We start from the raw sequence: 25225 nt of genomic DNA, 5'->3' as shown, positions 1-25225 counted from the left end.
AGGAAAATGATTGACTAGCTCTCTGGACTTGAAGGATGCATATACACACATCCCAATACTTCCAGTTCACAGGAAGTATTTTCGATTTCGGCTGGGAACATATCACTTTCAGTACCAATTGTTGCCTTTTGGCCTCTCGTCATCTCCCAGGGTTTTTACGAAATGCGTAGTGGTAGTCGCAGTGTCGCTACGCAGGCTGGGAGTGCATGTGTTCCCTTATCTCAGTGATTAGCTGGTGAAGAGCACCTCAAAGGAAGGTGCTCAGGAGTTAATGCGGATGACTATTCAGGTGCTGGAACTACTAGGGTTCGTAATAAACTACCCCAAGTCCCATCTCCATCCAGTTCAACAATTGGAGTTTATAAGAGCCCTGCTCGATACGAAGAACCAACAAGCAGGGGAGCACCGGATCTCGCCTTCTGTGTCAGGAAGCCATCTAGATGTGGCTATGGGTGCGCCATCAATGGCATGTTTCTCTAAGCCACTTATCTGGCTGGCGTAAACAACAGCCTGGCTGACAGACTGAGCAAGGTATTGCAACCTCACGAGTGGTGTCTCAACATGGACGTAGCCCGCAAGATATTCTGAGCGTGGGGCACCTCCTCGGTGGATCTTTTTGCCACTCAATTCAACTACAAGGTCCCTCAGTTCTGTTCCAGTTTTCAGGCCTATGACAGACTAGCGTCAGATGCCTTTCTCCTTCATTGGGGGACAGGCCTTCTGTATGCGTATCTTCCGATACCTCTAGTGGGAAAAACTTAGTTGAAACTCAAGCAAGACCACAGAACCATGATTCTGATCGCACTCTACTGGCTGCGTCAGATTTGGTTCTCTCTTCTTCTGGAATTGTCCTCCGAAGAACCGTGGAGATTGGAGTGTTTTCTGACCCTCATCATACATAACAAGGGGTCGCTTCTACATCCCAGCCTCCAGTATCTGGCTCTCACAGCCTGGATGTTGAGAGCCTAGAATTCGCTTCCTTGGGTCTTTCGGAGGGTGTCTTCCGAGTCTTGCTGGCTTCCAGGAAAGATTCCACTAAGAGGTGTTATTCTTTTAAACGGAGGAGGTTTGCCATCTGGTGTGACATCAAGACCTTAGATTCCCATTCTTGTCCTACACAGACCCTGCTTGAATACCTTCTACACTTATCAGAGTCTGGTCTTAAGATCAACTCTGTAAGGGTTCACCTTAGTGCGATTAGTGGTTATCATCAATGTTTATAAGGTAAGCCTGTCTCTGGGCAGCCTTTAGTTGTTCGCTTCATGAGAGGTTTGCTTTTATCAAAGCCCCCTGTCAAACCTTTGCCTGTATCATAGGATCTCAACGTCGTTCTCACTCAGCTGATGAAAGCTCCTGTTGAGCCACTGAATTTCTGCCATCTGAAATCATTTTCTTGGTGGCTGTTACTTCAGCTCGTAGGGTCAGTGAGCTTCAGGCCCTAGTAGTGGATGCACCTTTTACTAAGTTTCATCACAACGGAGTAGTCCCCCGCACGCACCCTAAGTTCCTGCCAAAGGTGGTGTCTGAGTTCCATCTGAACCAGTCAGTTGTCTTGCCAACCCTCATGCCCACCCTGGCAAAATCAGCTTGAACACCTTGGACTGCAAGAGAGCATTGACCTTTTACATGGAGCAGATGAAGCCCTTCAGACGGTCCGCCCAGTTATTTGTTTCTTTTGATCCCAACAGGAGGGGACTGTAGAGATATATTAGAAGGATAGGCACGTTTTATATCAGATAATCACCACAAAAGCAATTATTTTGGATTTGTTTTCACAGGGATGACCATACCTAATTGGCCCTATGGCTAGCTAGCTGTACTAATGAAAGCATCAATCCACAGATGGAATATATATATTTATTATGAATAGAAAAATAATATAGCAAATGCAAAGCAATTACAAAAATAGATTAGTTACCAAAAATAGATTATCACCAAAATATATATAATGATGATATATGATTATCCAAACGGACTATCTAAATGAGTGATCACACACTAATCACAATACTGATATTCTGATGATTATGAAAACTTACACAACTAATATTCCTTATGCAAAATACTGTTAGAAGCAGGTGATTCACTGACCAACAATCCTGACAACCAGTCTGTCGCATATAAAGCCATCTGGCAGATTTCCAATGGTGGTGAAACGGATTCCTTCATGGAGACTCAAGCTGAAGCCTCAGCGAGTCTCGGTCCAGCAATAAAGTCCAAGGTCTGAACTCTGGATACAGATAGCACAGTCTTTTGGGGAAGGCAGTGTATGGTAGCTGAGCTAACCTTGTGGGTTTGTTTAGGAAATCAGTCTCTTGCTCTCTCTCAGAGCCTTCTATCCTCCAGGAAGTCTTCTGGTCTTCCTCCTTCTGTTTTCCTTTTTCAGTCCAACATTGTCATCCATTGGTCAGATGATACCTGTGGACCAATCAAAGACTGTGTAATAATGTCCAGCCAAGTTCATGGTCATGAAGAGAGGCTTTGTAATAGCAAAGAATCTGTTATCAGATGGCATGCAAACCTCCCTGCCAGATCCCATACTCCTGGAGCCATCTGTGTCTCTCTCCTCCATTCTTCCCAAGAGATAACTGGGGTAGTTTGCAACAAATAATATGTCCTTGGATGAAGTCATCTTCGTATGCCCAGCAGTAATTTTCATTTGTAGAAAAGCTGGTTTCTGATGGTTACAGATGTATTCAGCCCACGGGCTGTAGTATCCATATTGTTATAACAGAATGGTTCAGGCTTGTATAGGCCCAGACCAGCAAAGGTGAGATCGCAGGTAAATGCTCCTACAGGAGTCGCCATCGGAAAATGCACAATCTCCAGTTGGCTAGCAGATTGCATTTTCTTCACTTATGCCCAAGCTGGGCTGACTCTGGAGGGTCATATCACGGCTCATAATATCAGAGCCATGGCTGCGTCAGTGGCTCACTTAGTCAGCCTCCATTGAAGAGATTTGCAAAGCTGCAACGTGGTCTTCAGTCCACACATTCACATCACACTACTGCCTTGAGCAGGATACCTGACACGACAGTCGGTTTGGGCAGTTGGTGCTGCAGTATCTGTTTGGGGTTTAGAATCCAATGGTACCCCCCCCCCCCCCCCCCAATGCCCGTTTTGTTCTGTTCCAGTCTGCACTCTCTGCTAGTTGTATATAGTTTCAGGTTAATCTGTGTTATGTCCTCGCCATTGCGAGGTCCAGTTAACCAACTTTGTTGTTTTGGGTGAACCTGGATGCTAGGGATACCCCAGTTGTGAGTATAATACAGCCTGCTTGTCCTCGGAGAACCTAAAGGTACTTACCTGTAGCAGGTATTCTCCTAGGATAGCAGGCTGATTATTCTCACAAACCCGTCCACCTTCCCTTGGAGTTGACTCCTTTATCTCTCTCTTTTTTACTCTTCACTGAACTGAGGAGCGTGGCGGGCAGAAAGACACTCGGCGCATGCGCAGTTTGATGCACAGCGCGCTCAGAAGGCTGTAAAATGTGAAATGCTGGTTCCTGGGCCGGTGCGGATCGCCGACCCAATTGTGAGAATAGTCAGCCTGCTGACCTCAGAGAATACCTGCTACAGGTAAGTATCTTCACTTTTCAGCTGGGGACACGTCTCTTCAGTACCATGTGTTGCCTTTTTGCCTTGCGTTGGCTCCCAGAGCTTTCACCAGTATCTTGCATTAGTCACAGCGTCACTACACAGACTGGGAGTGCATGTGTTCCCCTGTCTGGACGTTTGACTGGTTAAGAGCACATCGGAGGACAGTTCCCAGGAGTTTATGAGGAGAACAGTTCATGTGTTGGAGGTGCTAGGGTTCATTTTAAACTACCCCAAACTCCATCCCGTTCATCAATTGAAGTTCATTGGCACCCGGCTAGACATGCAGCAGTTGTGGGCTTCTCTCCCTTTGCCGAAGGAGGACACTCTTGTCGCTCTTCACTCGGGTCTGAGCCAGCCAGCAGGTCACAACTCGGAAGATGTTGAGATTGTTAGGCCACATAGCCTCCACTTTCCATGTCACACTCATGGCATGTCTTGACAAGAGAACGGTTCAGTGTACCCTAGCTTCCCAGTGGTGCAAGGCCTCGGGGAACCTAGTGGATGTCATCCGAGTAACGAGAGTTGGTTTAGCCTCTACTTTGGACAGTTTGGTCCAATTTGACTGTGGGACTTCCATCCCAAATTTCTCAGCCCCAGAAGGTGCTGATGATTGATGCATCCTGCCTGGGGTGGGGAGCTCATGTGGATGGGCATCACACCCAGGGTGCTTGGTAGGCTCAGGAGTCAGATCTTCAGATCAACCCCCAGGAGTTGTGGGTAATCTGGAAAGCTCTAAAGGCTTCCAGAGTGCGTCTGTCTGGCCAAATTGTACTTATTCAAACAATCAAGTTGCCATGTACTACACCAACAAGCAAGGGGTACCGTATCACGCTCACTGTGTCAGGAGGCCATCCGGATGTGGCAGAGGACAGCCCAGCACGGGATGCTTCTCAAGGCCACTTTCCTGGTAGACAAATCCAACAGCCTGGCCGACAGACTGAACAGGGTCATGCAGCTGCATGAGTAGTCAATCAATATGGGTATTGCCTGCAAGTTTCGAGTGTGGGGCACCCCCTCAGATCTCTCTGCCACTCAACTAAATCACAGAGTCCCTCAGTTCTGCTCCAGGCCCACAACAGACTAGCGTCGGATGCCTTCCTCCTTTATTGGGGACAGGTCTTCTTCATGGGTATCCTCCCATCCCTCTTGTGGGAGGACAACTTGTGTGGACAACTTTGCTGAAGCTAAGCAAGACCGATGAACCATGATCCTGATTGCTCCATACTGGCCCAGACAGATCTGATTCCCTCTTCTGGAGTTGTCTTCTGAAGAACTATGGAGTTTGGATTGTTTTCTGACCCTCATCACACAAAACAAGGGATCTCTTCTACATCCCAACCTCCAGTCTCTGCCTTCACAGCCTGGATGTTGAGAGCTTAGTATTTGCATCCTTGCATCTTTCTGAGGGTGTCTCCAGAGTCTTGGCAGCTTCAGGAAAGATTCCACTAAAAGATACATAAGTACATAAGTAATGCCACACTGGGAAAAGACCAAGGGTCCATCGAGCCCAACATCCTGTCCACGACAGCGGCCAATTCAGGCCAGGGACACCTGGCGAGCTTCCTAAACGTACAAACATTCTATACATGTTCCTGGAATTGTGGATTTTTCCCGTCCATTTGGTAGTGGTTTATGGACTTGTCCTTTAGGAAACCGTCCAACCCCCTTTTAAACTCTGCTAAACTAACTGCCTTCACCACATTCTCCGGCAACGAATTCCAGAGTTTAATTATGCGTTGGGTGAAGAAAACTTTTCTCTGATTTTGTTTTAAATTTAGTACACTGTAGTTTCATCGCATGCCCCCTAGTCCTAGTATTTTTGGAAAGCGTGAACAGATGCTTCACATCCACCTGTTCCACTCCACTCATTATTTTATATACCTCTATCATGTCTCCCCTCAGCCGTCTCTTCCCCAAGCTGAAAAGCCCTAGCCTCCTTAATCTTTCTTCATAGGGAAGTCGTCCCATCCCCACTATCATTTTAGTCGCTCTTCGCTGCACCTTTTCCAATTCTACTATATCTTTCTTGAGATGCGGTGACCAGAATTGAACACAATACTCAAGGTGCGGTTGCACCATGGAGCGATACAACGGCATTATAACATCCTCACACCTGTTTTCCATACCTTTCTTAATAATACCCAACATTCTATTTGCTTTCCTAGCCGCAGCAGCACACTGAGCAGAAGGTTTCAGTGTATTATCGACAACGACACCAAGATCCCTTTCTTGGTCCGTAACTCCTAACGTGGAACCTTGCATGACGTAGCTATAATTCGGGTTCTTTTTTCCCCACCAGCATCACTTTGCACTTGCTCACATTAAACATCATCTGCCATTTAGCCACCCAGTTTCGTAAGGTCCTTCTGTAATTTTTCACAATCCTGTCGTGAGTTAACGACTTTGAATAACTTTTGTGTCATCAGCAAATTTTATTACCTCGCTAGTTACTCCCATTTCTAAATCATTTATAAATATATTAAAAAGCAGAAGTCCTAGCACAGACCCCTGAGGAACCCCACTAACTACCCTTCTCCATTGTGAATACTGCCCATTTAACCCCACTCTCTTGTTTCCTATCCTTCAATCAGTTTTTAATCCACAATAGGACATTTCCTCCTATCCCATGACCCTCCAATTTCCTCTGTAGCCTTTCATGAGGTGCCTTTCATGAGGTACCTTGTCAAACGCCTTTTGAAAATCCAGATACACAATATCAACTGGCTCCCCTTTGTCCACATGTTTGTATATTCCTTCAAAGAATTGAAGTAAATTGGTCAGGCAAGATTTCCCCACACAGAAGCCGTGCTGGCTTGGTCTCAGTAATCCATGTCCTCGGATGTGCTCTGTAATTTTGTTTTTGATAATAGCCTCTAGCATTTTCCCTGGCACCGACGTCAGACTCACCGGTCTATAATTTCCCGGCTCTCCCCTGGAGGTTTGCTGTCTGGTGTGAAGGCAAGGCCCTAGATCCCCTTTCTTGCCCTACTCAGACCCTTCTTGAATACCTTCCACACCTCTCTGAGTCCTGGTCTTGTAAGGGTTCACCTTAGTGCGATTAGTGTTTACCATCACCATGTAGAAGATAGGCCCATCTCTGGACAGTATCTATTTGTTCGCTTCATGAGAGGGTTGCTTTTGATAAAGCCCCTTGCCAAAACTCTTCCTGTGTCATGGGACCTCAACGTTGTCCTCACCCAACTGATAAAGCTCCTTTTGAGATGCTGGATTCCTGTCATCTGAAGCACTTGATCTGGAAGGTCTTGTTTTTGGTGGCTGTTATTCAGCTCACAGGGTCTGTGAGCTTCAGGCCCTAGTGGTGGATGCACCTTACATTAAATTTCATTATAATAGAGTAGTTCTCCGCTCACACCCTAAGTTCCTGTCTAAGATTGGTTCAGATGCAACTCTGACACAATCTATTGTGCTTCCAACATTCTTCTGCAAACCTCTGCCCATTTTGGCGAAAGTGTACTACACACCTTGGACTGCAAGTGAGCATTGGCCTTTAACTTGGAGCACACTAGGCCCTACAGACAGTCCACCTTGCTCCTTGTTTGTTTTGATCTGAACATGATAGTGGTTGACATCAGGAAATGCACAATCTCCATTAGGCTGGCAGTTTTTATTTTGTTCACTTATGCCCAGGCTGGGCTCCCTCTTAAGGGTCTTGTTAAGCCTCAAAATGCCAGAGCCATGGCTGTGTCAGTAGCCCACTTGAGGTCAGCCTCCATTAAAATGAATTTTTGCAAGGTTGCAACGTTGTCTTCAGTCCACACATTCACAACTCACTACTGCCTTGAGCAGGATACCCGATGTGATAGATGATTTGGACAGACAATTCTGCAGAATTTGTTTTGGGTCTAGAATCCAAGTCCCCCCCCCCCCCCCCCCCCCCCCCGGCTCATTTTATTCTGTTCCAGGCTGCACTCTCACACAGTTGTATATAGTTTCAGGTTATTTACTATTTAGCCCTTGCTGTTGCGAGGTCCAGTTGACCAATGGTGGTAGTTTTCGGTGAGCCTGGTAGCTATGGATTCCCACATGTGAAAATATGGCCTGCTTTTCCTCAGAGAAAGCAAAGATATTTACCTGTAGCAGGCATTCTTCGAGGAGAGCAGGCCATTCATTCTCACGTACCTTCCTACCTCCCTTTGGAGTTGATTCCATGCTGTGTTACTGTACTGATGGTTCCACAGTCTCGTGGTGGGCGGGAATGCACTTGTGTATTTGCGGTGGAGATGCTGCTCGTTCTGTTAAAGCTGTATTAGCTTGTTTGAGCTCTGCACTTGGCGACATGGATGACATCACTCACATGTGAGAATGAATGGCCTGCTGTCCTCGGAAAGTACCTGCTACAGGTAAGTATCTTTGCTATGTTAGGTCATATGATCTTCTGATGACCATCCCTTTGAAAGGACATAAACTGGATAGAGAGTTGGTTCAGATGGCACTTACCAAAATGGTCATTGGTATTCACCATAAAGCATATGGTGACAGAATTAAAGATCCTCAATATGTATACCTAGGAGGAAAGATGGGATAGGGGAGATGTAATAAATACATTAATCTGAGGACAAGCAGTACAATATTTTCACATGTGGATGACATTATCCAACAGAGCCCTTTCAAGGAAAACCTTTAAAACATTTTTATTTCACAAATATGTACTACTAGGTAATTAGAATGTTTGACAGGTGCATTGTAATTCCTGGAATATTTGTTTGTTCAGTCTTATTGAATTTGTGTAATCCACATAGAACTGTTAAGGTACAGTGGGGGAAATAAGTATTTGATCCCTTGCTGATTTTGTAAGTTTGCCCACTGACAAAGACATGAGCAGCCCATAATTGAAGGGTAGGTTATTGGTAACAGTGAGAGATAGCACATCACAAATTAAATCCAGAAAATCACATTGTGGAAAGTATATGAATTTATTTGCATTCTGCAGAGGGAAATAAGTATTTGATCCCCCACCAACCAGTAAGAGATCTGGCCCCTACAGACCAGGTAGATGCTCCAAATCAACTCGTTACCTGCATGACAGACAGCTGTCGGCAATGGTCACCTGTATGAAAGACACCTGTCCACAGACTCAGTGAATCAGTCAGACTCTAACCTCTACAAAATGGCCAAGAGCAAGGAGCTGTCTAAGGATGTCAGGGACAAGATCATACACCTGCACAAGGCTGGAATGGGCTACAAAACCATCAGTAAGACGCTGGGCGAGAAGGAGACAACTGTTGGTGCCATAGTAAGAAAATGGAAGAAGTACAAAATGACTGTCAATCGACAAAGATCTGGGGCTCCACGCAAAATCTCACCTCGTGGGGTATCCTTGATCATGAGGAAGGTTAGAAATCAGCCTACAACTACAAGGGGGGAACTTGTCAATGATCTCAAGGCAGCTGGGACCACTGTCACCACGAAAACCATTGGTAACACATTACGACATAACGGATTGCAATCCTGCAGTGCCCGCAAGGTCCCCCTGCTCCGGAAGGCACATGTGACGGCCCGTCTGAAGTTTGCCAGTGAACACCTGGATGATGCCGAGAGTGATTGGGAGAAGGTGCTGTGGTCAGATGAGACAAAAATTGAGCTCTTTGGCATGAACTCAACTCGCCGTGTTTGGAGGAAGAGAAATGCTGCCTATGACCCAAAGAACACCGTCCCCACTGTCAAGCATGGAGGTGGAAATGTTATGTTTTGGGGGTGTTTCTCTGCTAAGGGCACAGGACTACTTCACCGCATCAATGGGAGAATGGATGGGGCCATGTACCGTACAATTCTGAGTGACAACCTCCTTCCCTCCGCCAGGGCCTTAAAAATGGGTCGTGGCTGGGTCTTCCAGCACGACAATGACCCAAAACATACAGCCAAGGCAACAAAGGAGTGGCTCAGGAAGAAGCACATTAGGGTCATGGAGTGGCCTAGCCAGTCACCAGACCTTAATCCCATTGAAAACTTATGGAGGGAGCTGAAGCTGCGAGTTGCCAAGCGACAGCCCAGAACTCTTAATGATTTAGAGATGATCTGCAAAGAGGAGTGGACCAAAATTCCTCCTGACATGTGTGCAAACCTCATCATCAACTACAGAAGATGTCTGACCGCTGTGCTTGCCAACAAGGGTTTTGCCACCAAGTATTAGGTCTTGTTTGCCAGAGGGATTAAATACTTATTTCCCTCTGCAGAATGCAAATAAATTCATATACTTTCCACAATGTGATTTTCCGGATTTAATTTGTGATGTGCTATCTCTCACTGTTACCAATAACCTACCCTTCAATTATGGGCTGCTCATGTCTTTGTCAGTGGGCAAACTTACAAAATCAGCAAGGGATCAAATACTTATTTCCCCCACTGTATCTGTGGAATAGATGTTTGGTGTTACATAACTTATTATAGAAGCTTTTAGCAGCGTCCACTGTGCATGCATGTGCCTTCCATCCTGCCAACCATTGCCTTGATCCTGTGTGGCAGTCTTTGTTTTTATGCTGAGCAATGAGCAAAGAGAGGACGCATTTCTCAGTTCTCCCCTCAGCTTGCGCCATCTTGTTTCTTGACACTGTGAGTTTGCCAATTCTTTTCATTTGCTGTGGCTCTTTTTCGTAGTTTTCCCCATGTAGAGCCAGGTATCCTCTTCCCTTTAATTTCTCTTATTGTCTTTATAGCACTTTAGAAGTTTCCTTACTTTTTCCATGGCTCAATTGGCCCCCTAAGGCCTTGAGCAACCCGGTCAGGTAAATTCTCTCTTTTTTTTTTTTAGCCATCATAGAATTGTTTGATTTTTCTTTGGGTATTTTTTCCTGTCATGTCCCAGAAAACTCCCTTTGGTTTAAAAAAGTGTTCCAGGTACGACAGGACCATGTCCCTCATGGACATTTATTCATGGTGCCTGTCAAGTCTGGGACCTGACCATAATCCTTCTTGTAGACTTTTAAAGCTTCCAACACAAAGCATTAAGAGTCGAACATCAGTGCAAAAATATTTTTGGCGTGGACAAGACTGGTCCATCGACGATGCCTTTGGACTCATCAATCCCTGTGGCTTCTGGAGCTGCTTTGGTCACTGAGGATGCATCACAATTGAGGAGGTCTCTTCCTGCCTCAACATTGAGTGTCGGTAGCGCCCATCATCCTGTGATCATGCTACCTGAGGATTTTACAGAGGTCTATAAAATAATGAGTGGAGTGGAACTGGTAGACGTGAATCGCTTCTTTACTCTTTCCAAAAATACTAGGACTAGGGAGCATGCGATGAAGCTACAAAGTAGTAAATTTAAAATGAATCAGAGAAAAATTTTCTTCACTCAATTTGTAATTAAACTTTGGAATTCGTTGCCAGAACATGTAGTAAAAGCAGTTAGCTTAGCGTGGTTTAAAAAAGGTTTGGATGGTTTCCTAAAGGAGTGGAGGAGTGGCCTAGTGGTTAGGGTGGTGGACTTTGGTCCTGGGGAACTGAGGAACTGAGTTCAATTCCCACTTCAGGCACTTCATAAACGTGTCTTAGATTAAACATCAAACATCAGTATAAAGCACCAGTCCCGTTGATGAGATGAGGATATGAGGTACAGCTGTTTCCGGGCACATTGGCAGTTAAAGGACGTAGTCGCCATTTTTTGAGCATACAGCAATCAGCCATGAGGAGACATACAATAGTAAGTCTGAGATAAGTTTTTGAAGAAACACTGATGTTTGATGTTTAAGACACGGTTATGATATTTTTTAGGCTAGTCGGTGTGAGAGTCCCCTTTGACAAAGCGTTGCGAAACAGGCACCTGTCGGGGCACACTGGTTATAAAGGAGCGCAAGTCCGCCACGCTAAGTGCCTTGTATATACTCTACAATAGATTAATTTTTATTGTAGTGTGAGTTAAGCATAGGACGGTGGAGGTACGAGTCAATGATTATATTTTGATGCATGAGCATAGATTCACCACGGGAGTGATGTGAATAGTAGCCGTGTTTAAAGGTATGAGACCCTACCTCACATATGTTATTTAAGTGTTTCTGATAATAGTCTCCTATATATATTTTTTGAGTTATTAAGAAGTGGAGGAGAAAATAAAAGCCATATAGATTTTTGACAAATATTTCTAGGATAAGCAGCATGAAATGTATTGTACTTTTTTGGGATCTTGCCAGGGACATGTGACCTGGATTGGCCACTGTTGGAAACAGGATGCTGGTCTTGATGGACCTTTGGTCTGTCCCAGTATGGCAATACTTGTGTACTTTTTTTGGGACACCAATGTTGGGCGGAAGCTAAGAAGCACCATTAATGCATGGTGCTGGGAGCACCAGGGCATCAACATCATAGGTATCCGTGAAGCATCTGCACTGAGAGGGTAGCTCTCCTTTCAAGTCCCTGGAGTGGACTCGCCAGCCTCCATTGAGTCGGGACTAGGCCATCGATTTGGTGATCCTGCCAGCTGGACCCCAGCCTTTATCAATGCCTGACTTCGAGGGGTGGATCTGGGACACCACCTTGCATAATGCGATGCTGAAGCATTGAGGGTATCGGTGTCGGTCCCGATGTTGCCCCAGTCCATCCTGGTGGCTCATGCACTGCCTGATCACCATGTCTTTGCTCAGCCCTTCGGGGAAGGAAGCTTCCTAGGAGCACAGGAGGGTATCCATCACTCAGCACTCATGCCCAGAGCCTGGCCAGTAGCTCAGTAGATGAGTATTTCTGAGTCTGATTTGGACAACTGCTTGGTATCTGACCAGCAGCCAGAGGTCCTTTCAGAGGAAGGGTCCTTTTGGTACTGTGTCCGACCCCCTGCCTCACAGTTCTTGTTGGATTTATTTCCCACGCCTCAGCTGATCGATGAAGTTTTGGCTCTGTGTCGCACCCAGATCTTTTCTTTGAATTTGTGTTTGCTGGATGATTTAAGGAACACTTTTTTTTATTTGTTTTTCAAGAGTGTCTTTCTCACACTAACCCTGAGTGAGGTGTATACACACTGAACCATGATCCGTGTTGGGTCCACTCATTAAAGTACTCTTGATTGTTCCACTCTCAAAGGCCCTTTTGTTCTTTTTCTTTTACTGTCTGTATACTTCTGCTTCCTGGGGCTCTATCTGATGACATCATCCACATATGAGAATGTGTATCTGCTCTCCTTGGAGAATACAGATGAGTAACTTTGCTTTTAACTACTTCTAAGGTATAAATGTACGCAAGGGGAACCTCTTCCAACAGAAAGGAGGCTCTGGAACAAGGGTCATAAGATGAGAGTGAAATGGTTTACAGGAGTAATGAAAGGAAATATTTCTTTAAATGAAGGGTAGTGGATGTGTGGAACATACAGTGGGGGTGGGGGCAGTGGAGGGACAAGGATAGTCTGAAGTCAAGTGAGCATGAAACAAGCACAGAGAATCTTTTGAGGGAGAGGAGGGGATTGTAGTGCTGGGCAGTTGGTTTGGATTGATGGACTGCATAAGCCATATGGACTGTTTTTTGCTATTTTATTCTATGTTTCTATGAAGGGGTAGATTGAGAGAGGTCAGAAAGTATTATTTTTTTTTCCAGGGAATGCCCAGGATAAATGGTGGCAGGTTAATCAGAAACAGAGTTTGAAGGCATAGGATCAGCACAGATCCTTAGTTGCTGAAAGTACAAAGAATAGGAAACAAAGGTTAATAAAAAGGGTTAGCAGATATAGGAGTAATGCAGACTCTGGCTGGGTTGTCCTAAAGGTTATGATCATAGAATTGACTGGTTGCTGGGTTTGTCTTGCTGACTGCAAGTTTTCTACTTAAATAGAAGGCCTGGCTGAAATGTTGGTGTTCACATTGCTGGATCTGTGTGACGGATTACACAAGGGACCTAAGAGCGCCATAATAAATAGCTGTTTAAATCATGTTGGGATGTTAGAATCAAACTAGCAGCTTTGCCTGTATGGCTGATTTATAAGTTCTGTAACTAGAAGTTCTAATTGGAAATTCAGGTACTTACATAGCTGAATTTCCCCGAGGACAAGCAGGCTGCTTGTTCTCACTGATGGGTGACGTCCACGGCAGCCCCTCCAATCGGAATCTTCACTAGCAAAGTCCTTTGCTAGCCCTCGCGCGCTGATGCGCACCGCGCATGCGCGGCCGTCTTCCCGCCCGAAACAGGCTTGTGCCGGCCAGTCTTCTTTTCTCCGCGCTCGGGACGGTTGTGTTTCCGTTTCGTGCCCCGAAACAGTTGACCTCGCGCGTCGTTTTCGACTCGTTTCGCTTCAAAAGTGTTGGAAAAAAACCTCTTTTGGCTTTTTCCCTTCCTCTAGTTCGAGTTTTTCACCCCGGTAAGTTTTCTTTCGTCGTCGGGGTAGGCCTTACTTAGGCCCTGGTCGAAATTTCCTTCCCGCTTTTTTCTGCTGGTGCCAAATTTCGCCATTTCGTCTTTCGATCTCGCCGGCGTGATTTTTCCGCCCATGACATCGAAGCCTTCCAGCGGCTTCAAGAAGTGCACCCAGTGCACCCGGGTAATCTCGCTCACTGACAGGCACGCTTCGTGTCTTCGGTGTCTGGGGGCCGAGCACCGCCCTCAGGCCTGTAGTCTGTGTTCCCTTTTACAGAAGCGGACTCAGGTAGCGAGGTTGGCCCAGTGGAACTTTTTGTTCTCGGGCTCTTCGTCGGCATCGGCACCGGGGGTATCGAGTGCATCGACGTCTGCAGCGTCCAGACCTTCATCCTCGGCGGCCAGTGCATCGAGGCATCGACCCTCTGCATCGGCGCCGAGACATCGGGTGACTGCATCGACGTCGGTGGTACCGGGACCTCGTCTGCTGATGTCGTCGGACGGTGGTGCTTCGTCTGGAGTGCAGGTGAGGGCTGTCCACTCCCCTGCTGGTGGCGGTGAGCCTTCGGGTGGGTCTCCCACTACCCTGAGGGCTCCTGCGGTACAGCCCCCCCGAGATCGAACTTCTTCGGTCTCGGCCCCGAGGAAGAGACGGCTGGATTCTACGTCCTCCTCGTCGGTGCCGGGAAACGCCGGTGACGTGCTTCGCAAAAAATCTAAGAAGCATCGACACCGGTCCCCTTCCCGTGTCGGCACCGAGAGCTCTGGGTCGCCGAGGGAGTCGTTACCCAGCAGGCATCGGCACCGAGAGGACCGCTCACCCTCTGTTCAAGAGGTGTCGATGCGCTCCACTCTGGACAGCCCGGAACAGCCTCCACGCCCGGAACAGGTTCTGACGTCGACGCCTGCATCGACTTCCATGCCTTTTTCTGCAGCCGCTCTGAACGAGAGCCTCCGGGCCGTTCTTCCAGAGATTCTGGGAGAGCTGTTGCGCCCTACCCCTCCGGTACCGGCGGTGCTTGCGCCTCCGGTACCGTCGAGCGTGGCGCCGGCTGGTCCATCGCCCGAGGTGAGGTCACCGGCGTCGGTGCCGCCTGCGGTACCGACTGCCGTCGCCTCCCAGGAGGGCTCCCCGACTACGTCGGCGGAGGGAGCTTCGCCGATGCGGGCGAGGGAGTCTACCTCTCGACGCCCCCATCGTGGACGTGGCTCCACGGAGTCGAGTCGGGCGCGGTTGCAGACACAGGTTCGTGAACTTGTGTCTGACACCGAGGGTGAGGCCTCGTGGGAGGAAGAGGAAGACATCAGGTATTTCTCTGACGAGGAGTCTGAAGGTCTTCCCTCTGATCCCACTCCCTCTCCTGAGAGGCAGCTTTCTCCTCCTGAGAGTCTGTCTTTCGCTTCCTTTGTCCGGGAGATGTCTACGGCCATCCCCTTCCCGGTGGTTGTGGAGGACGAGCCCAGGGCTGAAATGTTTGAGCTCCTGGACTATCCTTCTCCACCTAAGGAAGCGTCCACAGTACCCATGCACCATGTCCTTAAGAAGACATTGCTGGCGAACTGGACAAAACCTCTAACTAATCCCCACATTCCCAAGAAGATCGAGTCCCAGTACTGGATCCATGGGGACCCAGAGCTGATGCGCACCCAGTTGCCTCATGACTCTGGAGTTGTGGATTTGGCCCTAAAGAAGGCTAAGAGTTCTAGGGAGCATGCTTCGACGCCCCCGGGCAAAGACTCTAGAACCTTAGACTCCTTTGGGAGGAAGGCCTACCATTCTTCTATGCTCGTGGCCAAAATCCAGTCTTACCAGCTCTACACGAGCATACACATGCAGAACAATGTGCGGCAGTTGGCGGGCTTGGTTGATGCGCTCCCCCCTGAGCAAGCCAAGCCATTTCAGGAGGTGGTCAGGCAGCTGAAGGCGTGCAGAAAATTCCTGGCCAGAGGGGTGTATGACACCTTTGATGTTGCGTCCAGGGCCGCTGCTCAAGGTGTGGTGATGCGCAGGCTCTCATGGCTGCGTGCCTCCGACCTGGAGAACAGACTCCAGCAGCGGATTGCGGACTCGCCTTGCCGTGCGGACAATATTTTTGGAGAGAAGGTCGAACAGGTGGTAGAGCATCTCCACCAGCGGGATACCGCATTCGACAAGTTCTCCCGCCGGCAGCCTTCAGCATCTACCTCTACAGGTAGAAGATTTTTCGGGGGAAGGAAGACTGGTCCCTACTCTTCTGGCAAGCGTAGGTACAATCCTCCTTCTCGACAGCCTGTGGCCCAGGCTAAGCTCCAGCGCGCTCGCTCTCGTCAGCAGCGTGCGACTCAGCAAGGCCCCTCGGCTCCCCAGCAAAAGCAAGGGATGGGCTTTTGACTGGCTCCAGCAGAGCATAGCCGACATCCAAGTGTCAGTGCCGGGCGACCTGCCAGTCGGGGGGAGGTTGAAAGCTTTTCACCAAAGGTGGCCTCTCATAACCTCCGATTAGTGGGTTCTGCAAATAGTCCGGTAAGGATACACCCTCAATTTGGCCTCCAAACCTCCAAATTGTCCACTGGGAGCTCAGTCTTACAGCTTCCAGCACAAGCAGGTACTTGCAGAGGAACTCTCCGCCCTTCTCAGCGCCAATGCGGTCGAGCCCGTGCCATCCGGGCAGGAAGGGCTGGGATTCTATTCCAGGTACTTCCTTGTGGAAAAGAAAACAGGGGGGATGCGTCCCATCCTAGACCTAAGGGCCCTGAACAAATATCTCGTAAAAGAAAAGTTCAGGATGCTTTCCCTGGGCACCCTTCTTCCCATGATTCAGGAAAACGATTGGCTATGCTCTCTGGACTTGAAGGACGCCTATACACACATCCCGATACTGCCAGCTCACAGACAGTATCTGCGATTTCAGCTGGGCACACGTCACTTCCAGTACTGTGTGCTACCCTTTGGGCTCGCCTCTGCGCCCAGGGTGTTCACAAAGTGCTTGGCTGTAGTAGCAGCGGCACTTCGCAGGCTGGGGGTGCACGTGTTCCCATATCTCGACGATTGGCTGGTGAAGAACACATCCGAGGCAGGAGCCCTGCAGTCCATGCAGATGACTATTCGCCTCCTGGAGCTACTGGGGTTTGTGATAAACTACCCAAAGTCCCATCTTCTCCCAGTGCAGAAACTCGAGTTCAAAGGAGCTCTGCTGGATTCTCAGACAGCTCGCGCCTACCTCCCAGAGGCGAGGGCCAGCAACTTGTTGTCCCTCGTCTCGCGGGTACGAGCGTCACAGCAGATCACAGCTCGGCAGATGTTGAGATTGCTGGGCCACATGGCCTCCACAGTTCATGTGACTCCCATGGCCCGCCTTCACATGAGATCTGCTCAATGGACCCTAGCTTCCCAGTGGTTTCAGGCTGCTGGGGATCTAGAAGACGTGATCCACCTGTCCACGAGTTTTCTCAAATCCCTGTATTGGTGGACGATTTGGTCCAATTTGACTCTGGGACGTCCTTTCCAAATTCCTCAGCCACAAAAAGTGCTGACCACGGATGCGTCTCTCCTGGGCTGGGGAGCTCATGTCGATGGGCTTCACACCCAAGGAAGCTGGTCCCTCCAGGAACGCGATCTGCAGATCAATCTTTTGGAGCTGCGAGCGATCTGGAACGCTCTGAAGGCTTTCAGAGATCGTCTGTCCCACCAAATTATCCAAATTCAGACAGACAACCAGGTTGCCATGTATTACATCAACAAGCAGGGGGGCACCGGATCTCGCCCCCTGTGTCAGGAAGCCGTCAGCATGTGGCTCTGGGCTCGCCGTCACGGCATGGTGCTCCAAGCCACATACCTGGCAGGCGTAAACAACAGTCTGGCTGACAGGTTGAGCAGGATTATGCAACCTCACGAGTGGTCGCTCAATTCTCGTGAAGTGCGACAGATCTTCCAGGTGTGGGGCACCCCCTTGGTGGATCTCTTCGCATCTCGAGCCAACCACAAAGTCCCTCAGTTCTGTTCCAGGCTTCAGGCCCACGGCAGACTGGCATCGGATGCCTTCCTCCTGGACTGGGGGAATGACCTGCTGTATGCTTATCCTCCCATACCTCTGGTGGGGAAGACTTTGTTGAAACTCAGGCAAGACCGAGGCACCATGATTCTGATTGCTCCTTTTTGGCCGCGTCAGATCTGGTTCCCTCTTCTTCTGGAGTTGTCCTCCGAAGAACCGTGGAGATTGGAGTGTTTTCCGACCCTCATCACACAGGACGAAGGGGCGCTTCTGCATCCCAGCCTCCGGTCCCTGGCTCTCACAGCCTGGATGTTGAGAGCGTAGATTTTGCCTCTTTGGGTCTGTCAGAGGGTGTCTCCCGTATCTTGCTTGCTTCCAGGAAAGATTCCACTAAGAGGAGTTATTTCTTTCTGTGGAGGAGGTTTGCCGTCTGGTGTGACAGCAAGGCCCTAGATCCTCGCTCTTGTCCTACACAGACCCTGCTTGAATACCTTCTGCACTTTTCTGAGTCGGGTCTTAAGACCAACTCTGTAAGGGTTCACCTTAGTGCAATCAGTGCATACCATTACCGTGTGGAAGGTAAGCCGATCTGAGGACAGTCTTTAGTTGTTCGCTTCATGAGAGGTTTGCTTTTGTCAAAGCCCCCTGTCAAGCCTCCTACAGTGTCATGGGATCTCAATGTCGTTCTCACCCAGCTGATGAAACCTCCTTTTGAGCCACTGAACTCCTGCCATCTGAAGTACTTGACCTGGAAGGTCATTTTCTTGGTGGCAGTTACTTCAGCTCGTAGAGTCAGTGAGCTTCAGGCCCTGGTAGCCCAGGCCCCTTACACCAAATTTCATCATAACAGAGTAGTCCTCCGCACTCACCCTAAGTTCTTGCCAAAGGTTGTGTCGGAGTTCCATCTGAACCAGTCAATTGTCTTGCCAACATTTTTTCCCCGTCCTCATTCCTGCCCTGCTGAACGTCAGCTGCACACATTGGACTGCAAGAGAGCATTGGCCTTCTATTTGGAGCGGACACAGCCCAACAGACAGTCCGCCCAATTGTTTGTTTCTTTTGATCCCAATAGGAGGGGAGTGGCTGTAGGAAAACGCACCATATCCAATTGGCTAGCAGATTGCATTTCCTTCACTTACGCCCAGGCTGGGCTGGCTCTTGAGGGTCATGTCACGGCTCATAATGTTAGAGCCATGGCAGCGTCGGTAGCCCACTTGAAGTCAGCCACTATTGAAGAGATCTGCAAAGCTGCGACGTGGTCATCTGTCCACACATTCACATCCCATTACTGCCTGCAGCAGGATACCCGACGCGACAGTCGGTTCGGGCAGTCAGTACTTCAGAACCTGTTTGGGCTTTAGGATCCAACTCCACCCCCCGAGGGCCCTGTTTGTTCTGTTCCAGGCTGCACTCTCAGTTAGTTGGTAAATTTTTTAGGTCAATCTCTGTTCTGTCCTCGCCGTTGCGAGGCCCAATTGACCATGGTTGTTGTTTTGAGTGAGCCTGGGGGCTAGGGATACCCCATCAGTGAGAACAAGCAGCCTGCTTGTCCTCGGAGAAAGCGAATGCTACATACCTGTAGAAGGTATTCTCCGAGGACAGCAGGCTGATTGTTCTCACAAAACCCGCCCGCCTCCCCTTTGGAGTTGTGTCTTCCCTGGTCTTTGTCTTGCTACATATGAGACTGGCCGGCACAAGCCGGTTTCGGGCGGGAAGACGGCCGCGCATGCGCGGTGCGCATCGGCGCGCGAGGGCTAGCAAAGGACTTTGCTAGTGAAGATTCCGATTGGAGGGGCTGCCGTGGACGTCACCCATCAGTGAGAACAATCAGCCTGCTGTCCTCGGAGAATACCTTCTACAGGTATGTAGCATTCGCTTTGTCTGGAAAGCTATACAGGAAGCCAGATGTTGCTGGCTATTTAGATTATTACAGAACTCTGATTAGGCATGGGAAAGCTAGGTGCTGGAGGGAACTATATGGGGGCATTTGTATGTACTTCTACCCTGGATAGTGGAGTAAAGAGGAGGAAGACAGGACTGTCCTAGTTGGGAGAAGTCTTTCAGGTGGTTACTCTGGCTTGCAGCTAGAAGGTTTCCTTATTGGTGGGTGTAGAATAACTGAAGAGACTGGATGGGTCATGTGATGATCTTTATCTGCTATAGTTTGTTGTGTTACTATTTGCTTGTAAATTGGTTATTAGGTTACTCTTAAAACCACAAGAGGGCATAGAAAATAAAAGTATTAATAGTAATAGTGGTATTATTGTTTATTATAAAATGTGTTGGGGATTTTTTCACAGGTAATGGGAAAGGAGGTGAATCTATTTATGGCGGATATTTTAAAGGTAAGAGTTCCTCAGCTGAGATTTATATTTCAGTTCTGATAGAAAGCCAGCTTTTGTTCCTTAGATTTTTTTTTTTTAAACAAGGAGAGGTCTATTTATAGTTCATCTTCTGCATGAATGTGATGTTGCATGATATATAGTTGATGTGCATGAGTTCGGGATAAATATTTTGTAACATGTAATTTTAATGAAAGAAACTAAGTCTAACTTTATTGTTTAAGAAGACTTTCAGCATGGAGGTTAGGCAACTTTATTCTTGAAAACTCCTGTCTTCTTGCCTAAAACTGTCAACATATTCTTTTATTTATAGAGAATGTGGTCTTTTGCAAAATGAAAAGGTAAGAGACAAAAGCTCAGTAACGCAAATTCAAACTCTGTTTCCATGCACCCTCCTCAGTTAAACTGATTATTCCATGGTCAGTTTGTACCTGGAGAAGTAGATATATACATACACACACATTTAATGTATACATATGTATATATTTTTGTATTGAAGATTGGAGAGCTGTGTATCATCTTTTACATCACATTTTGGAAAGTATTTTAGATCTTATGGCGCTTGTTTTTTTCTTTCACACCCTTATCACCAGGTTTGTATACAATTGCTAGAAATATGTAGTTTACATATGTTTGCATTGTTGCAAATTTATTATGCAGAGCCAGAAAAGGTACTGTCACAGTTTCCTTTTCTTTCTGTTATTTTTGGAAAATATACAGGATTTGCAGGTGTTCCCAACTGTTGCAAACTAGGTAGGGATGTTCTATAAACTGAACATATAAAATAGTTTAAAATGCAGATCTTTTTCAAGAGCTTATTTCATGTAGTGGAATATTCTGTTCTCATGTATAAACAGCATAATCTGTAGCTGTTGATTCTCTACCCATAACACACAAATACCTGCACACAACAGTGCTGCCACACATGTATGAAAGCTTTTGTATCTTTTAAAGGAGTGTATTGTTCTCTGAGGACAAGCAGGAATCTTCATGCATGGGTGATATCATCAACTGAGCCTTATGTGTGGGGGAACAGCAACTTTTCCAGAACTGTGTAGGCTGTCTCATCGCACATGCATTCTTGTTCCCACCTGCTGCTGTTAAGCAGGACTTCCCCAGTATTTTTTTCTCGCAGAGCTGTTCAGATTAGTTTTAGTCATGGTCACCCCTGCACCATGGAATTAACTTCTGTGAAAAGAATTTATAAGTTTTGTTCTGTCACTGTTGGCATGACTTTAGGTATTTTTGTGATATGTTTTTTGCTGGGTTGTAAGTTTTCTTTCTTTTTGCACATAGCTCTCTAGGCCTATTTTTCAGCTTTGAGCACACATCTGGGGTACTTTTTTGTCACCATCGAATTAATTTCGCTGTAGCTATTTTTCTGGGCAATGTGTCCTAAAAGAAACAGCTTTAAAAGGTGTTCCCAGTGCAACAGAACCATGTCCAGATACTTGCACATGATGCCTGCAGTACATGGGAACTAGCCACGATCCCTCTATTGTATTTCTTAGCTCATAGCAGAGAAATGTAGAGAGAAAAGCTTTCCTGCAATATGACCAGTTCATCTGCACTGAAAATATCGGTCTCCATGGCTCCACCAACATTAAGAATGTCACTCTAGACATTAAACATCAGTTAGAGCCCCATGGGAGTAGTTACCTGATTCCGTTTTCAAGAAGAGGCAGGATTTGACCTAGCCTACAACTGTGCTGAGGGAGCATGATGCAGAACATCAGGTGGAGGCCAAGGTATCTTGACATTGTTTCTCGTTGTAGGTGCTAAGGCCTGGAGAAGCCATGGAGTCAAGATCATCTGAAGCAGTGTCCATTTGCAGTGCTTTGTGGGAGGAAGCTTTACAGAGGCACTGGGAATACTCAGTGTTTTAATACCATAAGAGGCCTGATCAGTCTGTCAATGGTGTGAGACAGGCAGAAGCTCAGACTTAGCCAGATGAGTTCTTCTATGAATCTAAGTGCACTTGGAAGTCAGAAGAGCCAGGGAGCTTTTTGGAGAAGAGGTCCACTGGGTCTCCCTTCAGATTCCTCCTACCACATGAGAGAGACAAATCCTCACCAGAGGAGCTCTTTTTCATGGTTTTTATTCTGCCCAGTCTGTCCCATTTCAGTTAGTGATGAAGGAGGAACCCAGGGCAGAAACAGTTCCTCAACCCTTCCCCCTCCCCCTTCCCCCAAAGGAAGCTGTGACAGTGCTCAATTACAGAATCCTTCTGAGGTTGATTCTGTGTGCAGAATCCAGAAGGCTTCAAGGTTCGAGAAGCAATAGCATACTCACCATTCCATAGTGGTCGAATCCCCTCTCAAAAGAGAAGAGCCAAGAGTTCCAAGACTTGCTCCTTGGTGTCCCCTAGAAGGGAGGCTTTGACACGAGTATTTTGGGAAAAGTTTTAGAAAGCTGTGCTTTTGTCCCGCATAGCATCCTAGCATAGCACCTGAAAGGCAGCCAGTGCCCAGCTCTACCACCCGGCTGCCTTTCAGGTGCTGTGGAGGACTTGCAGCTCATCTGCATGTCCTTACAGCCTTCTCCGGGGTGACTCCCAGGTTCACTCCGATCCACTCAGGGCCTCCGCTCTAGGTGCCGCGCACCGGGGCATTTTCTCTTTACATTTATTTTTCTCCCAGTTACTACTTATGGCTCCAGTACACTTTTTCTTCTTGGGTACTGTCTCTTCCTAATCTGTTTCTCCATCTGAAACCACTGTACACTGCAGGAACACATGCACCCTCTGTATTCATCATCTCACCATCTCTTTTTTTCCTCTTCCTTTTTCTCAGCTCTCAACCTTCAACATTTTCTTCCTTCCATTCATCCATCTCCTTTCTATCTGAGTACATCTCGCCTTCGTCGCTGTCATCATACCTCTCCTACTCTTCTCCGTACTCTCTTTTTCCTTCTCCTGCTCTCCGCTGGGGACATTAATCCCAATCCTGGTCCTCCACATCAGCTGTCATCCTATGTGTGCAGGTCACACCGTGATATCTCCAATCTAATTTCTGTTCCTCTCCTCCCCCCTTCTTCTCTGCCTTTCTCTTGCGCTCTGTGGAATGCCCACTCTGTCTGTAACAAACTTTCCTACATCCATGACCTCTTTATCTCTCGTACTCTCCATCTGCTTGCCCTAACTGAAATTTGGCTTTACCCTGAAGACTCTGCTTCAGTCGCGGCCCTATGCCATGGAGGTTATCTTTTCTCCCATACTCCTCGCCCGGTTGGCGGTGGAGCTGTTGTCGGGCTACTACTTTCACCCTCTTGTAGATTTCAACCTCTTCTTCCACCTCAGTCTCACTGTTTTTCTTCCTTCGAAGTCTACTCCATCTGTCTATTTGCTCCTCTGCCTCTCCGAGTAGCAGTCATTTATGGACCCCCTGATAAGTCCCTTTCTTCCTTTCTCACTGACTTTGATGCCTGGCTTTCCTTCTTTCTTGAACCTTCATCTCATTCCCTCATTCTTGGGGATTTTAACAATGATCCCTCTGACTCTTATGCTTCTCAGTTTCTTGCTTTAAAATCCTCTTTCAATCTTCAACTGTGCTCCACTGCCCCCACTCACCAGAATGGCCACTGTCTTGATCTTATCCTCTTCTCAAACTGCTCACTCTTCAGTTTCTGTACCTCAACTCTTCCCCTCTCTGACCACCATCTGATAATTTTCACACTTAAATACCGTCCTCCCCAGACCCATCCAATCGTAACCAATACATTTAGGAATCTTCAGGGTATTGACTCTTCTACTCTGTCCTCCAGTGTTTCAAATCTCTTCTCTACCACTATGTTATCCAAGTCTGTCAATGAGGTTGTCTCTTCTTATAATACTATTCTCTTTTCTGCTCTGGATACTCTCACTCCTGCCATTCCCTATTCTGTAAAATGTACTAAACCCCAGCCTTGGCTGACCTCTAGAATCCGCTACCTACGTTCCTGTGCCTGCTCTCCTGAACGCCTTTGGCTGAAATCCCGTGCCCATGCTGACTTCATACATTTCAAATTCTTGCTGACCTCCTTCCAGTCTGCTCTTTTACTTGCCAAACAGGACTATTACATCCAGTTGACAAATTCTCTTGGCTCAAACTCTCGACGTCTCTTTGCCACACTGAACTTTCTCCTCAAAGTGCCTTCACCTCCAACTCCCCTTTCACTTTCCACCCCCCCAGACTCTGGCTGAGTACTTTCATGATAAGTTTCACAAGATTAAACATGAATTCTCAACCAGGTCACCTCCACCTCTTCTTCCCTTAGTCCATTCTCTCAACCCTCCAACCCCTGCCCCCTTTTCTTCCTTTTCTGAAGAGGAAACTGCACATCTTCTTTCCTCCTCGAAACTAACAACCTGTTCCTCTGATCCTATTCCCACCCATCTACTTAACACTATCTCTCCTACTGTCATCCCTTTTATCTGTCATATCTTCAATCTTTCACTTTCCACTGCGACTGTTCCTGATGCCTTCAAACATGCTGTAGTCACACCACTCCTTAAAAAACCTTCATTGGACCCTACCTGTCCCTCCAACTATCGCCCCATCTCCCTCTTCTCTTTCCTATCCAAGATACTTGAACGTGCTGTTCACCGCCATTGCCTTGACTTTCTTTCATCTCAATCTATTCTTGATCCACTTTTGACTTTCGCCCCCTTCATTCCACTGAAACAGCGCTTGCTGAAGTCTCCAATGATCTGTTCCTGGCCAGATCCAAAGGTCTCTGTTCTACCCTCATCCTTCTTGATCTATCTGCTGGTTTTGACACTGTTGATCATAGCCTACTCCTTGATACGCTGTCCTCACTTGGATTTCAGGGCTCTGTTCTTTCCTGGTTTTCTTCTTATCTCTCCCAGCGTACCTTTAGTGTATACTCTAGTGGATCCTCTACTTCTATCCCACTGTCTGTTGGTGCACCTCAAGGATCTGTCCTGGGATCTCTTCTTTTCTCCATCTATACCTCTTCCCTTGGTACTCTGATCTCATCCCATGGTTTTCAGTATCATCTTTACGCTGATGACTCCCAGATCTAT

At 47.4% G+C, this 25225-nt stretch overlaps 1 protein-coding gene across 5 annotated transcripts in view; it reads left to right on the top strand.

Annotated features, from left to right (window-relative positions):
• Window positions 1-25225, top strand: part of NKTR (natural killer cell triggering receptor) — a 364002-nt gene that overhangs the window by 75316 nt on the left and 263461 nt on the right. For 4 of the 5 annotated variants that reach the window (XM_030197676.1, XM_030197654.1, XM_030197662.1 and 1 more), the window contains exon 5: window positions 20161-20205. In XM_030197676.1, the coding sequence (XP_030053536.1) occupies window positions 20161-20205 (45 nt within the window). Of the gene's footprint in view, window positions 1-20160; window positions 20206-20515; window positions 20544-25225 lie in introns of those variants that run through there. The other variant, XM_030197686.1, reaches the window with a different exon arrangement.

Source organism: Microcaecilia unicolor, chromosome 1 (assembly GCF_901765095.1).
Source record: "Microcaecilia unicolor chromosome 1, aMicUni1.1, whole genome shotgun sequence".
NCBI lineage: Eukaryota > Metazoa > Chordata > Amphibia > Gymnophiona > Siphonopidae > Microcaecilia > Microcaecilia unicolor.
Note: the sequence above shows the minus strand (reverse complement) of the source record. Positions and strands in the feature narration are given on the sequence as shown.